At 39.0% G+C, this 14,279-nt stretch overlaps 1 protein-coding gene across 5 annotated transcripts in view; it reads left to right on the top strand.

Moving 5' to 3' along the window:
* Nucleotides 1–14,279, top strand: part of NYAP2 (neuronal tyrosine-phosphorylated phosphoinositide-3-kinase adaptor 2) — a 208,759-nt gene that overhangs the window by 180,460 nt on the left and 14,020 nt on the right. For all 5 annotated transcript variants that reach the window (XM_056564780.1, XM_056564781.1, XM_056564782.1 and 2 more), the window contains exons 5-6: nt 8,019–8,234; nt 12,195–12,298. In XM_056564780.1, the coding sequence (XP_056420755.1) occupies nt 8,019–8,234; nt 12,195–12,298 (320 nt within the window). The remainder of the gene's footprint in view (nt 1–8,018; nt 8,235–12,194; nt 12,299–14,279) is intronic.

Here is a 14,279-nt window from a genome sequence, read left to right as displayed (position 1 = left end):
AGCCAATGGATTGCAGGCAGCTACACAGGGTCAAGTGAGATGAAGAACTTGTGTGTCTTCACTTTGGATCTATGTTCACACATGCCTTAAGAGGCTGTCTGCTGTAAGGGCATTTCATCTGGAAAGAAACGCTGCTGATGAGAAACAGAGAGCAAGAGGCTGGCACTGTTCCACGCAACCTCAAATGATCCCAGTAGAAGTTAACCGACTAAAGCTTTATCATCTGGATCCTGTTGCCACTTACGACACACAGTCACAGCATGCAAGGAAATGCCATGAGTTCAGCACAGAACTGATACTGCACCGCTGTGATACAAGAGGATTATAATGGAAAGAACTAACTATTTGCCTTGTCGTAATGATCCCCTTGCATTTCAGCATCAAGTCTATAGTGCATAAAGGAGTACTCCATCCCTTGACATATTATCCACTATTCAAAGGACATGGGATAAGATGCCTGATCGCGGGAGTCCAGCCACTGGGACCCCTACGATCTCCCTGCTGCACCAGGTGTTAATTTAGAGCGTTGGATGAAGCGCCAGAGGCTCGTGACATCACTGTCACGCCCGGCTCGTGATGTCACACGCCCCCTCAATGCAAGTCTATGGCAGGGTACATTCACACGGGTGGGGGTTTCCAGTGAGTTTCCTGCATCAAGTTTGAGCTGCAGCAAATTTTCCGCCGCAGCTCAAACTCCTAGCGGCAAACTCACCGTAAACCCCCGCCAGTGCGAATGTACCCTGTACACTACACTACACAAAATACTACACTACACTATACTACACAAAATAAATGTTAAAACACTACATATACACACACCCTTACACTGTCCGCCCATTCCGCCACAATAAAAATGAAAAACTTCTTGTACGGTACTGGTGTTACCCTAAATTTTTCATTTTCACAAGGCAAATTTTTTACCCCATTTCTCCTGAATAAGAACATTCCCCATATGTGGATGTAAATTGCTCTGCAAGCACACTACAATGCTCAAAAGAGAAGGAGCGCCTCGGGGCTTTTGGAGAGAAAATTTGTCCGGAATTGAAGGCCATGGTGCCAGAACAATGGATCCCCCACATGTGACCCCATTTTGGAAACTACACCCATCACGTAATGTAATAAAGGGTACAGAGAGCATTTATGCCCCATAGGTGTCTGACAGATTTTTGGAACAGTGGTCCGTGAAAATTAGTTACATAGTTAGTTAATTAGTTACATAGTTAGTATGGTTGAAAAAAGACATACGTCCATCAAGTCCAACCAGGGAATTGAAGTGAAGGGTGTAAGGGGATAAGGGAAAGGGATGTAGTTTTATAATTCTGCATAAGCATTAATGTTATTTTGTTCCAGGAATGTATCTAACCCTGTTTTAAAGCTGTTAATTGTTCGTGCTGTGACCAGTTCCTGAGGTAGACCGTTCCATAAATTCACAGTCCTCACGGTAAAGAAGGCGTGTCGCCCCTTTAGACTAAACCTTTTCTTCTCCAGATGGAGGGAGTGCCCCCTCGTCCTTTGGGGGGGTTTAACCTGGAACAGTTTTTCTCCATATTTTTTGTATGGGCCATTCATATCCTTATATACGTTTATCATATCCCCCCTTAAAGGTCTCTTCTCAAGACTAAACAATTGTAACTCCTTTAATCGCTCCTCATAGCTAAGATGTTCCATGCCCCATATTAGTTTAGTCGCGCGTCTCTGCACCCTTTCCAACTCTGCAGTGTCTCTTTTATGAACAGGCGACCAAAACTGAACAGCATATTCCAGGTGAGGCTGTACCAATGCTTTATAAAGGGGGAGTATTATGTCCCTGTCCCTCGAGTCCATGCCTCTTTTTATACATGACAATATCCTGCCGGCTTTGGAAGCAGCAGCCTGACATTGCATGCTATTCTGTAGTCTGTGATCTACAAGTACACCCAGATCCTCCTCTACCAGTGACTCTGCCAGTTTAATCCCCCCTAAGACATACGATGCATGCATGTTCTTAGTACCCAGATGCATAACTTTACATTTATCCACATTGAACCTCATTTGCCAAGTGGATGCCCAGACACTTAGTCTATCCAAGTCATCTTGTAACTAATGCACATCCTCTATAGACTGTACTGTGCTACAAAGCTTGGTGTCATCTGCAAAGATAGAAACAGAGCTGTTAATACCATCCTCTATATCAGTGATAAATAAATTAAACAGCAGCGGGCCCAGTACTGAACCTTGGGGTACACCACTAATAACCGGGGACCAATCAGAGTACGAATCATTGACCACCACTCTCTGGGTACGATCCATGAGCCAGTGTTCAATCCAGTTACAAACTAAAGTTTCCAAGCCCAAGGACCTTAACTTACCTGTCAGACGTCTGTGAGGGACAGTGTCAAACGCTTTGGCAAAATCCAGAAACACTATATCCACAGCCCTTCCTCTGTCAAGGCTTCTACTCACCTCTTCATAAAAACAAATTAGATTGGTTTGACAACTTCTATCCTTAGTAAATCCATGCTGGCTATCACTTATAATACTATTATCCCCTATGTATTCCTGTATGTAATCCCTTATAAGTCCTTCAAACAATTTACCCACAATGCACGTTAGACTTACCGGTCTATAATTGCCTAGCGAAGACCTAGAGCCCTTCTTGAAGATTGGTACCTTATTAGCCTTGCGCCAGTCCCTTGGCACAATACCAGACACCAGAGAATCTATAATTATCATGAACAAGAGTACAGATATTACTGAACTTACCTCTCTAAGAACTCTTGGGTGTAGTCCATCCGGCCCTGGAGATTTGCTTACATTTACTTTACTTAACTTACCTTGTACCATCTCTACATTAAGCCAGTTCAGTACATTACATGATGTGTTACCAGCACTGACCTGTCCAATGTCAGCTCCTTCTTCCTTAGTAAATACAGAACTAAAGAACCCATTCAGTAGCTCCGCCTTCTCTAGATCGCCCGTGACAACCTCAGCATTATCATTATTAGGGGTCCTACATGCTCTGTCCTTGTTTTTTTTTGTATTTATATATCTAAAAAAAATATTTAGGATTAGTTTTGCTTTCTTTGGCCACCTGTCTCTCATTTTGAATTTTTGCTGTTTTTATTACAGATTTTATTAAGCTCTTTGTACTGTTTAAATGTTATAGCTGACCCATCAGATTTGAATTTTTTGAAGGCTATTTTTTTGTTGTTTATTGCTCTTTTAACATCATTTGTCAGCCATGTAGAATTTAGTTTTAATCGTTTATATTTGTTCCCCTTTGGTATATATTTAGCTGTATAGTTATTTAGAGTTGATTTAAAGATGTCCCATTTACCTTCTGTATCAGTATTTGAGAACGCCTCCCCCCAGTCTATGTCCTGTAGTGCAGCTCTCAGCCCAGGGAAATTTGCCTTTTTAAAGTTATATGTTTTTGCCTTCCCCGTCTGTGTTTGTTTACTACATTTTAAGTCAAAAGTAACTATATTGTGGTCGCTATTACCAAGGTTTTCCCGCACAGTTACATTACCAACCAGCTCTGCGTTGTTGGAAATGATCAGATCCAACAAGGCATCACTTCTTGTTGGGTCCTCCACAAACTGGCCCATAAAATTATCCTGCAATAAATTTTGGAATTTTCTCCCCTTTGTAGTTTTAGCCAGCCCCCGGCCCCAATCTATATCTGGATAGTTAAAATCTCCCATTATTACCACTGTACCTGCCCGGGCGGCCCTCTCTATTTGCTTATACAGCCGACCTTCTATCTTTTCAGTGATATTAGGGGGTCTGTAGATTACACCAAATATAATTTTTTCAGTATTTCCCTCCTTTTGTAATTCTACCCACAGTGATTCCACATCCTCAGAATCATCACACACTATGGCATCGTTCACACTGACTTTCATACTACTTCTTACATACAGACAGACTCCACCACCTTTTCTGTTCATTCTATCCTTGCGAAACAATGTAAACCCCTGCAGATTAACAGCCCAGTCATGCGAGGAGTCCAGCCATGTCTCAGTGACCCCAACTATATCAATATGTTCCTCCAGTATCAAGGCCTCAAGCTCCCCCATTTTATTTGCTAGGCTTCTGGCATTTGTGAACATACACTTTACATTTCCATTAAGTTTTACACATATAGTCTCACTAATGGGATTTTCAGAGTTATTGGGGTTAATGTTATTTTTTGAGTTATAAGGGCTAATTGTACTATTTAAGTTATTGGGGCTAATGGGATTTTTTGCGTTATTGGGTCTAACGTTGTTATTTAAGTTATTGGGGCTAACGATATTTTTTGAGTTAATGGGGCTTATTGTAGTTATTGAGTTATTGAGGCTAATGGAATTTTTTGAATTATTGAGATTACAATTTTTCGGGCTACATTTATTTTTACGGCTTGTTTGTAACCCATGGATCTCCTTATCCACTGCTCTTAACCTCCCCCCACAGGACTCCTCACCACCCACCATTATGTCCTGACCCCTCTCTAACCTATCCATCCCACTGTCTGCTTTCTTTGCTTTATTATCCTCCCCCCACTCACCTAGTTTACATTAAAAATTTAATTTTTCATTTGCACAGCCCACTGTTCAAAAGATCTGTCAAACACCAGTGGGGTGTAAATGCTCACTGCACCGCTTATTACATTCTTTGAGGGGTGTAGTTTCCAAAATGGGGTCACATGTGGGGGGGTCCACTGTTTTGGCACCATGGGAGCTTTGTAAACGCACATGGCCCCTCCGACTTCCACTCCAAACAAATTCTCTCTCCAAAAGCTCAATGGTGCTCTTTCTCTTCTGAGCATTGTAGTTTGCCCGCAGAGCACTTGACTTCCACATATGGGGTATTTCCATACTCAGAAGAAATGGGGTTAAACATTTTGGGGGGCATTTTCTCCTATTATCCCTTACAAAAATTTGGGGAAAAAACAGCATTTTAGTGAACTTTTTTTATTTTTTATCTACACATCTAACTTTAACACCTTGAGGGGTGTAGTTTCCAAAATAATATGCTGTTCTGGCACCATAGGGGCTTCCTAAATGCAACATGCCCCCCAAAAGCCATTTCAGCAAAATTTGCTTACTAAAAGCCAAATGTGACTCCTCTTCTGAGCATTGTAGTGCGCCAGCAGAGCACTTGATGTCCACACATGGGGTATTTTCATACTCAAAAGAAATGGGGTTACAATGTTTTTTTGGGGGTGGGGGAATTATCTCCTATTACCTCTTGTAAAAATGTAAAATTTAGAAAAAAAATACAGCCTTTTAATGAAAAAAATTATTCATTTACACATCCAACTTTAACGAAAAGTTGTCAAACACCTGTGGGGTATTAAGGCTCACTGTACCCCTTGTTATGTTCCTTGAGGGGTGTAGTTTCCAAAATAGTATGCCATGTGGGTTTTTTGTCTTGCTGTTCTGGCACCATAGGGGCTTCCTAAATGCAACATGCCCCCCAAAAACCATTTCAGCAAAATTCACTCTCCAAAATCCTATTGTCACTCCTTCCCTTCTGAGCCATCTACTGTGCATCCACATACATCCACATATGAGGTATTTCCTAACTCAAGAGAAATTAGGTTACAAATTTGGGTGGGATTTATCTCCTTTTACCCCTTGTAAAAAAAAAAAAAAAAAAAGTTCTACAAGAAAGAAAGTGTAAAAAATTTAGATTTTGAATTTCCTCCTTCACTTTGCTGCTATTCCTGTGAAACACCTAAAGGGTTAACAAACTTTCTGAATGTCATTTTAAATACTTTGAGTGGCTCAATTTCCATAATGGGGTCATTGATGGGGTATTTCTCACAGAAAGGCCCCTCAAATACACTTCAAACATATTTTGAATTTTTTCGTGAAAATGTTGGCGCACAAAATTTCATCAAAATTTTCACGAAAAAACTATCTCGGAATCAGAATAAAAGGTAAAATCATCTCAGAGTTATTAATACATAAAGTGACAGTGGTCAGAATTGCAAAAAAAGGGCTGAGTCCTTAGTGAAAATGGGCTGAATCCCTAAGGGGTTAAATCTTCAGGCATATCTTATATGTGAAATACCCTATTTTCTTTTCTATAGGGCTGCTAACTCCCTCTGCAATTTCACAGGAGCCTAGAGGTGTTCCTTTAGGAGCATGACAACCTGCTCTATTCTCTCCCCCCTCCCTCTTATTTGTCACATGACCTGCACTGGTGCATACCATGCCCACAGTATAGGGCCCTCAAGAAATTCAATGAATTTTGCACCCATAAAGAAACAAATAAGTGTGCATAAAAATAATTAATTGATGTAGTACCTTGTATTGATGGTAAATGTACCTGGAAATCCCTGTCCTCCTTTGTAAATGCTATAGATGTCTGGCTAGAGTAGAGCAGAGATAACACTAGAGACCCCTAGTGGCCGTTTTTTTTTTTTAAACAAGTTTTTCACATTTTTAGCAAAAACATTTTTTTTTTAATAAATTATATAAGCTTTATTATTATCATTTTTTTTTTATAATTTAATCATTTTATTGCAGTATTACCTGTATACTATATGAGAGTATAATTTAGGTATTGTATAACAATATGTTTTGTATACTATGTAAGAATAAAATGTAAGCATTGCATGGAGGTATTTTTTGTACACTGTAGTGAGATATACCAGTGTAATATAACAAAGTGTGACATAACATAGAAAGATATAACACAGACTGATATAAAATAGTGAAATATAACATAGTGTGATATGTTATATCACACTGTGTTATATCTCACTATGTTATATCACACTAGGTTTATATCTTTCTATTTTCTATCACACTATGTTATATCACACTGTTATATCACACTATGTTATATCTTTCTATGTTATATCACACTGTGTTTTATCTCACTATGTTATATCACACTAGGTTTATATCTTTCTATTTTATATCACACTGTTATATCACACTATGTTATATCTTTCTATGTTATATCACACTATGTTATATCTTTCTATGTTATATCACACTGTGTTTTATCTCACTATGTTATATCACACTAGGTTTATATCTTTCTATTTTCTATCACACTATGTTATATCACACTGTTATATCACACTATGTTATATCTTTCTATGTTATATCACACTGTGTTTTATCTCACTATGTTATATCACACTAGGTTTATATCTTTCTATTTTCTATCACACTGTTATATCACACTGTTATATCACACTATGTTATATCTTTTTATGTTATATCACACTGTGTTATATCTCACTATGTTATATCACACTAGGTTTATATCTTTCTATTTTATATCACACTGTTATATCACACTATGTTATATCTTTTTATGTTATATCACACTGTGTTATATCTCACTATGTTATATCTTTTTATGTTATATCACACTGTGTTATATCTCACTATGTTATATCACACTATGTTATATCACACTATGTTATATTACACTTTGTTATATCACACTATGTTAAATCTTTCTATGTTATATCTTTCTACGTTATATCTTTCTATGTTATATCACACTATGTTATTTAACAGTTATATCTTACTTTTCTATATCACACTATGTTATATCTCACTATTCTATATTAGTATTGAGTGCGAATATTCGAATAGCAACATTTTTTCATGAACATCGGCGCTACGCGATTTTGCGAATATTCAGAATATCACAAATTATATTTGTTATTATGACGAATATTTTTATTTTTTTAATTTTTTTTCACAGTACACATCACAATGATGTCCAAATATTCGTCCAAATATTCACAAAATATTGGGAATTCAAATATGACCTATGCCAATCATCACTATTCCATGTCACACTATATCTCACTATTCTATATCACTCTGTTATATCTCACTATGTTATATATGCTTATTTTTAAAGGCAGTGTTAAAAAAAAAAACTTCTAACAAAAATAAAACTTTACCACAAATGTAAAAAAAAAAAATTACAGTAACTTACTCATTTGGGTAAATGTGTTTTTTTTACAATATGTCTGCAGATGCCTATATTTTTTTTATATGCTTGTTTCTCATTTTTAGAACCATCTGATGAACTTAAGGTGAGAAGTCACAGTACAGAACCTTTACCAAAGCTGGAAAACAAAGAGCGATCTGGTCACCATCATACATCACCATCCTCCAGAGAGTCATTCAAATCTCAGGAATGGGATGGAACTCTGGGCCACACACATGTCTCCAGTAGACTTGGAAGATCATCTGTGAGCCCAACAATGTTAGCAGGAAACAACAACTCAGGTAAGAGAGCAGCATGCACAAGGAGAGATAGTGCCTGATCTGAATAAATAAATCATATATGATAGGAGGTTCCTTTGAAAGTCTATTAAATGTTATAGGTAAGATGTCAGTCTAAAGCAAAATACCTTGTGTAAGAGATTAAACAGGTAAAAAAAAAACATGATAAAAAAATACTAGAGGGGCATGGTGAGTACTTACCTAAGTCTTTATAGAAGATAATGGTTAAAGGGGTACTCCACCCCTAGACATCTTGTCCCCTATCCAAAGGATAGGGGATAAGATGTCTGATCGCAGGGGGGCCCACCGCTGGGGACCCCTCGCGATCTTGACTGCGGCACCCTGCTGTCATCACTGCACAGAGCAAACTCGCTCAAGGCTCCGCCCCCTCGTGATATAATAGCCCGCCCCCTTCATGCAATTCTATGGGAGTTGTGACAGCCGCCTGCCCCCTCCCATAGACTTGCATTGATGTCACAATGCCTTGGCCCCTGTATCGCCCGTCATTATGCACAAAGCGAGTTTGCTCTGTGCAGTGATGACAGCGGGGTGGCGCAGCCGAGATACCGGGGGTCCCCAGCGGCGGGCCTGGGATAAGATGCCTAGGGGCAGAGTACCCCTTTAAAAGGACTCCTCTATTACCTTCCCTGATCTTTTGGTATTTTTAACCAATGAGCCCATTACAAAACCAGCCAGGAAAGCAAGACCACAGTTTGATTTCAAACTCATGTACAGGTCATGCCCAAGTTCTCCCTGACAAATTCTCCCGCTCATCTGTGTAAACCTACAAGAACTCTATAATTGTCCTCTTTCCTGCAGTAACCCAGACCTTGCAAGGGCTAGGGCTGCTCCAGTGGAAAACGTTATTTTTAAATCAACTGGTGCCAGAAAGTTAAACAGATTTGTAAATTACTTCTATTAAAAAATCTTAATCCTTCCAGTACTTATCAGCTGATGTATGCTCCACAGGAAGTTGTATTTCATTCTGGAATTATTTTCAGTCAGACCACACTGCTTTCTGCTGACACCTCTTTCCATGTCAGGAACTGTTCAGAGCAGGAGAGGTTTGCTATGGGGATTTCCTCCTACTCTGGACAGTACCTAACATATACAGAGGTGTCAGCAGAGAGTAAATCAAACAGTAGGAATGAAGTCTCGGCACTCACAGGTAATCTTGCAAAATCTTGAGGTGTTTATTCACACAAATAGTATACAGGTGTACAGGATGCGTTTCGGCTTCACTCCGTTATCAACCGCTATTAACGGTTGATAACGGCGTGAAGCCGAAACGCGTCCTGTACACCTGTATACTATTTGTGTGAATAAACACCTCAAGATTTTGCAAGATTACCTGTGAGTGCCGAGACTTCATTCCTACTATTTGATTTAGTCTCTGCGTGCACCACCTGAGACACGAGTGCCGACTCCTCCTATTTCCGTGTCAGCAGAGAGCACTGTGGATAGATAGAAAAGAACTATACAATTACCTCTGTTGCATACAGCAAATGATAAGTACTGGAAGGATTAAGATTTTTAAATACAGTTTTTGCAATACAGTTCCCGTATCAGGTTTTAGATAAAAAACAGATTCCTCAAAACCGGACTAAACTGTATCAAAACGTGTGAAAATTTTTTAGTCCATATACGGTTAAAAAACGTATGCAGCTTGAAAAATGATGTCCGATTGCATCAGTTTTTTAAGAAAAAAACATATCCATTTTTAACTTTTCACTCCATTATGAATAAAGTTTCACTTGTTTGATTGAAATTTCAAGAAAAAACTGTGCAAAGTAAAAAGCCGTATGGTGAAAACCGGATGGAACTGTACGCACATACGGTTCTGTACAGTTCCCATTGACTCCTATGTTAGGAGAAACGTATCCGTTTCAATACGGTTTTTCGCCCGGACCAAAAACCGTGGTAGGCTACAGTTTTGGGTACGGGAAAAAAACTGAAAAACAGTACAGTATGCAAAACGGACACAACCAGATGCATCTTTTGGCATAAGGTTTTCAATGGAGAGTCAATGCATACGGTTTCCAATATGTTTTGTACGGTTTTCAAATTGAAAATGTATACGGGAACTGTGTTGCAAAAACATGGTGTGAACCCAGCCTCATTAGGCTGCTGGTGCTGTAGACTAGTAAGATATGATATAAAGCGGTGGTCTCAGACTGTGGCCCTCCAGATGTTGTAAAACTTCAACTCCCAGCATGCTTGGACAGCTGTTAGCTGAAGCCAATGGCTGTCCAGGCATGGTGGGAGTTGAAGTTTTGCAATATCTGGAGGGCCGCAGTTTGAGACCACTGATTTAAAGCAAATATTTACCTTTATCATCTTCTGACATAAATAGTAAGAGAAGCTCTCTGTACTGAGACCCTCAGAGATGACTAAAATAAAGGGTCCTTCTCTAAGCATTCCATCCCTTGATTTTTTCAGTTTGAAAATCTGTGGAGAGGAAAAGTTGACCAGTTACCCATAGCAACCAATCAGATGACTTCTTTTTATTTTATTTATTTTTAATTTTTTTTAAAGGCCTCTGAGAAATTAAAGAAGCAATCTCGTTGCTATGGGCAACTGGTCAGCTTTCCCTCTGCACAGGTTTTGATAAATCTCCCCATTTGTACTTGCAGGTGGCATCATAGTTCTTGCTTGTGACTGGGAGGAAGCCACTAGTGTTGAGCGGCATAGGCCATATTCGAATTCGCGAATATATGGACGAATATTCGTCATATATTCGCGAATATTCGCATATTCGTTATATTCTCGTTTTATTTTCGCATATGCGAATATTCACGTATGCGAAAATTAGCATATGTGAATATTAGCAAATACAAAATTAGCACACGCGAACATTCGCATATGCGAAAATTAGCATATGCTACTTTTCGCATATGCGAATTTTCGTATGCCAGTCTCACACAGTAGTATTACAGCCTTCTTTACACCACACAAGCTGGAAGCAGAGAGGGGTGATCACTGTGATGTGTACTGTGAAGAAGAAAAAAAAAAAAAAAAAAAGAATATTCGTAATTACGAATATATAGCGCTATGTTCGCGAAATTCGCGAATATGCGATATTCGCGAATAATATTCGAATTGCGAATATTCGCGAGCAACACTAGAAGCCACGAGCACAGACCTTCTCTGCATCATCTGTGACATTAAAATGATATGAGAACCCATATTTTAAAGAGGTTATCACATTTGGACAATAGCTTTTTGGACTTGAAAAAATAAATGCCAAGTGTTGGTGGGACCTTAAATGAGAACTATAGTGCAATATAACTTATCCCCTATCCTAAGGATAGTGGATAAGTTATAGATCATGGGGGCAGGAAGCTCCGCTTTGTCCCCAGCAGGAAGCCACGGCAGAAACAGAGGGGGCACATTGGCTGCTGCATCATTCGGAGACAGAATGCCCCCTTCCAGCATACTGCTGTGGCCCCGTACAAGAGAGGGGGGTCTTCGCTTATAGGGGATAAGTTATATTGCACTACAGTTCTCCTTTAAAGGGGTACTCCATTGCTAGACATCTTATCCCCTACCCAGAGCAATACCATGACATCCCTGGTTTCACTAGAGCGTAGAGCTGCCCTCACACACATATTGGGCCTGAGAACTAGAGATGAGCGAACTTACAGTAAATTCGATTCGTCACGAACTTCTTAGCTCGGCATTTGCTGACTTTATCCTGCATAAATTAGTTCCGCTTTCAGGTGCCCTGGTGGGCTGGAGACTCTTTCCTAGGACTGTACCACCTTTTCCAGCCCACCGGAGCACCTGAAAGCTGAACTAATTTATGCAGGCTAAAGTCAGGAACTGCCGAGCCGAGCAGTTCGTGACTAATCAAATTTACTGTAAGTTCGCTCATCTCTACTGAGAACACTTGCTGGTGGTGAACCTAACAAATATATGTTATTGCTCTGATTCTACTAATATGAATGATTTTTTATTTTTCAGAAATGAAAATAAGCTGCAAATTAGGTCGATCTGCTTCCACGTCAGGTGTGCCTCCTCCTTCAGTTACTCCCCTCAGGCAAGCCAATGAGCACCAACACAGCCAGGTACCACCGTTACCCAATAGTGAATGACGTCATGTGATTCAACATGCCAAATACTTTCCACTTCTGTGTCTGTCATCTGTTGCCGTCAGCTCTGTGTGTCTGTCTTCGTATGGTCCACTCTCTGTCTGCCATTAGCCAACAAAGTCATCCGCCGCTCTGTTCACGGAGGAGCTTTGTGTTTCTCTTTCCTATAGTTCTATGTTGATCCGGGTTCTATTCATTCTGTAATTTTATTGTAACATTTTACTATTTGTACTTTAATTCTTTTTTATTTTTTTACACTTTGTGCACATTTTTACTGTTGTAGTTTGATAAATTTCACAAGCCTTGTTTATGTGTATAGATGACTGTCTTGTCTGCTGCAACAGATCCATTGTTAATAATTTGTACATGCATTTTAGCATTCTCCCTTCTGTATTGTAAGATATGTGACTTTTTTTTTGTATTTACAGTAATTTGGTCTTGGTGCATGTTTAGAATACATCTAAAGTGTCACTGTCTCTACACAATACTTGCACAGCCATCGTACTCATCTAAATGGCAGCTACACAATTTCAGTCCCTGTAACATTTAAAAACTATATTAGAAGTAATACAATGCAAAATATTGTTGTATATTGTATAATAGACATAATCCTCTTTATGTGCCAGAGAGCTCTGTAAATCGCCTGGAACTGCAGATCTCCCTGGCAGATAGGGGGCTATACTGAGCCCATTCTATTGCCAAAAACGTAAGAATTACATGTAAGTGTTTGTGCATGAAAAGCCATATCTATATTATCTTGAAAAGATAAATAAAAGCTGCATCAAAAGACCTTTTCCCAGTTGTGTTGTGCCGATATCTTGTTCTTTTCAATGCATGATTCAGTGTGTCACTATTGTGTTACTTTACCAAACTAACCGTAAGAGTTAGAAACTGGTAAAATGTTCTCATTAGATCCGTTGTTCTGTCTTTCACTGTCTACATGGTTTAGACACATCCGTCCAGCACGTCCTAGTGTCTCATGCATTTAATGCAATTGCCATAAGTCTCAATTCATAACTTATTTATAAGGAACATCTGTGCCAAAAATCAAAGAATCATCAGTAAATATATGTTATTATATCCGTTTTTGGTAAAGCTGGGCAACAGACAATATGGTCACCATTACTATTTCCATGAGAGTTGTCTTCAACTACAGTTCTCCCCTGCAGTATTGTACCCTGAAGAAGAATTCAAGGGTGGGGTTGGGTTAGGTTATAGACCTTAGCTGTTTTTATTCAATACACTTGTGTGAATGTCTTTTGTACCATATTTGTATTACATATAGTTTATCAAAACTACAGAATTAGACACATGAATAAAGGAATAGTGGACACTTTACCTTATTGCCTCAGATGGGTACACTGGTACAGACTGGCACATATGGAATTTCTGTCTTCATACATGAAACTTTCCCCTTACATATGTTTAAATTATATCTTATAATGTTCATGTATTGCAGCCTGTGTGAAGGTCATTGTACACGTCTTTTTTACTGACATTTAGGCTTACTTTTTTAATAGGCAAACATTTGCTGACAGCCAATAGTGAAATTTTAATGAACAATGAGGGGAATCTTTATCCCATTTATCTGGCACACAAAAATTTGAAATGTTTGTGCCAGACACGATTGGCAAAGAATGACTGTCTTTTCTTCTTTTTTACACCAAGTTTTAACCGATTCATGACACTGACTTATATTTATGCCACGTGTGTGCGGTTACTATCAAGTGATCTCAGGAGCAGTGAATTCATAGACAGTGAGTGATAGCTGCTATCAGCAACTGGCACTGACTGTTAATGAACAAATTCAGCGATCATGCTGATGTCAGTCATTTAACACTCTAATTGCTCTGATCAATAGTAATTACAGGGTTTAAATGGCAAAAAGACAGCAGCAAGTGGGTCTTATTGGCACCCTCTCAGCTTGTTTGTGGGGTGCCAATCAGTTAATATGACC

The sequence above is a fragment of the Hyla sarda genome, chromosome 3 (genome assembly GCF_029499605.1).
Source record: "Hyla sarda isolate aHylSar1 chromosome 3, aHylSar1.hap1, whole genome shotgun sequence".
In the NCBI taxonomy this organism is placed as follows: Eukaryota; Metazoa; Chordata; class Amphibia; order Anura; family Hylidae; genus Hyla; species Hyla sarda.
The sequence above is the reverse complement of the archived record's forward strand: the minus strand, read 5'-3'. Positions and strand labels throughout refer to the sequence as shown.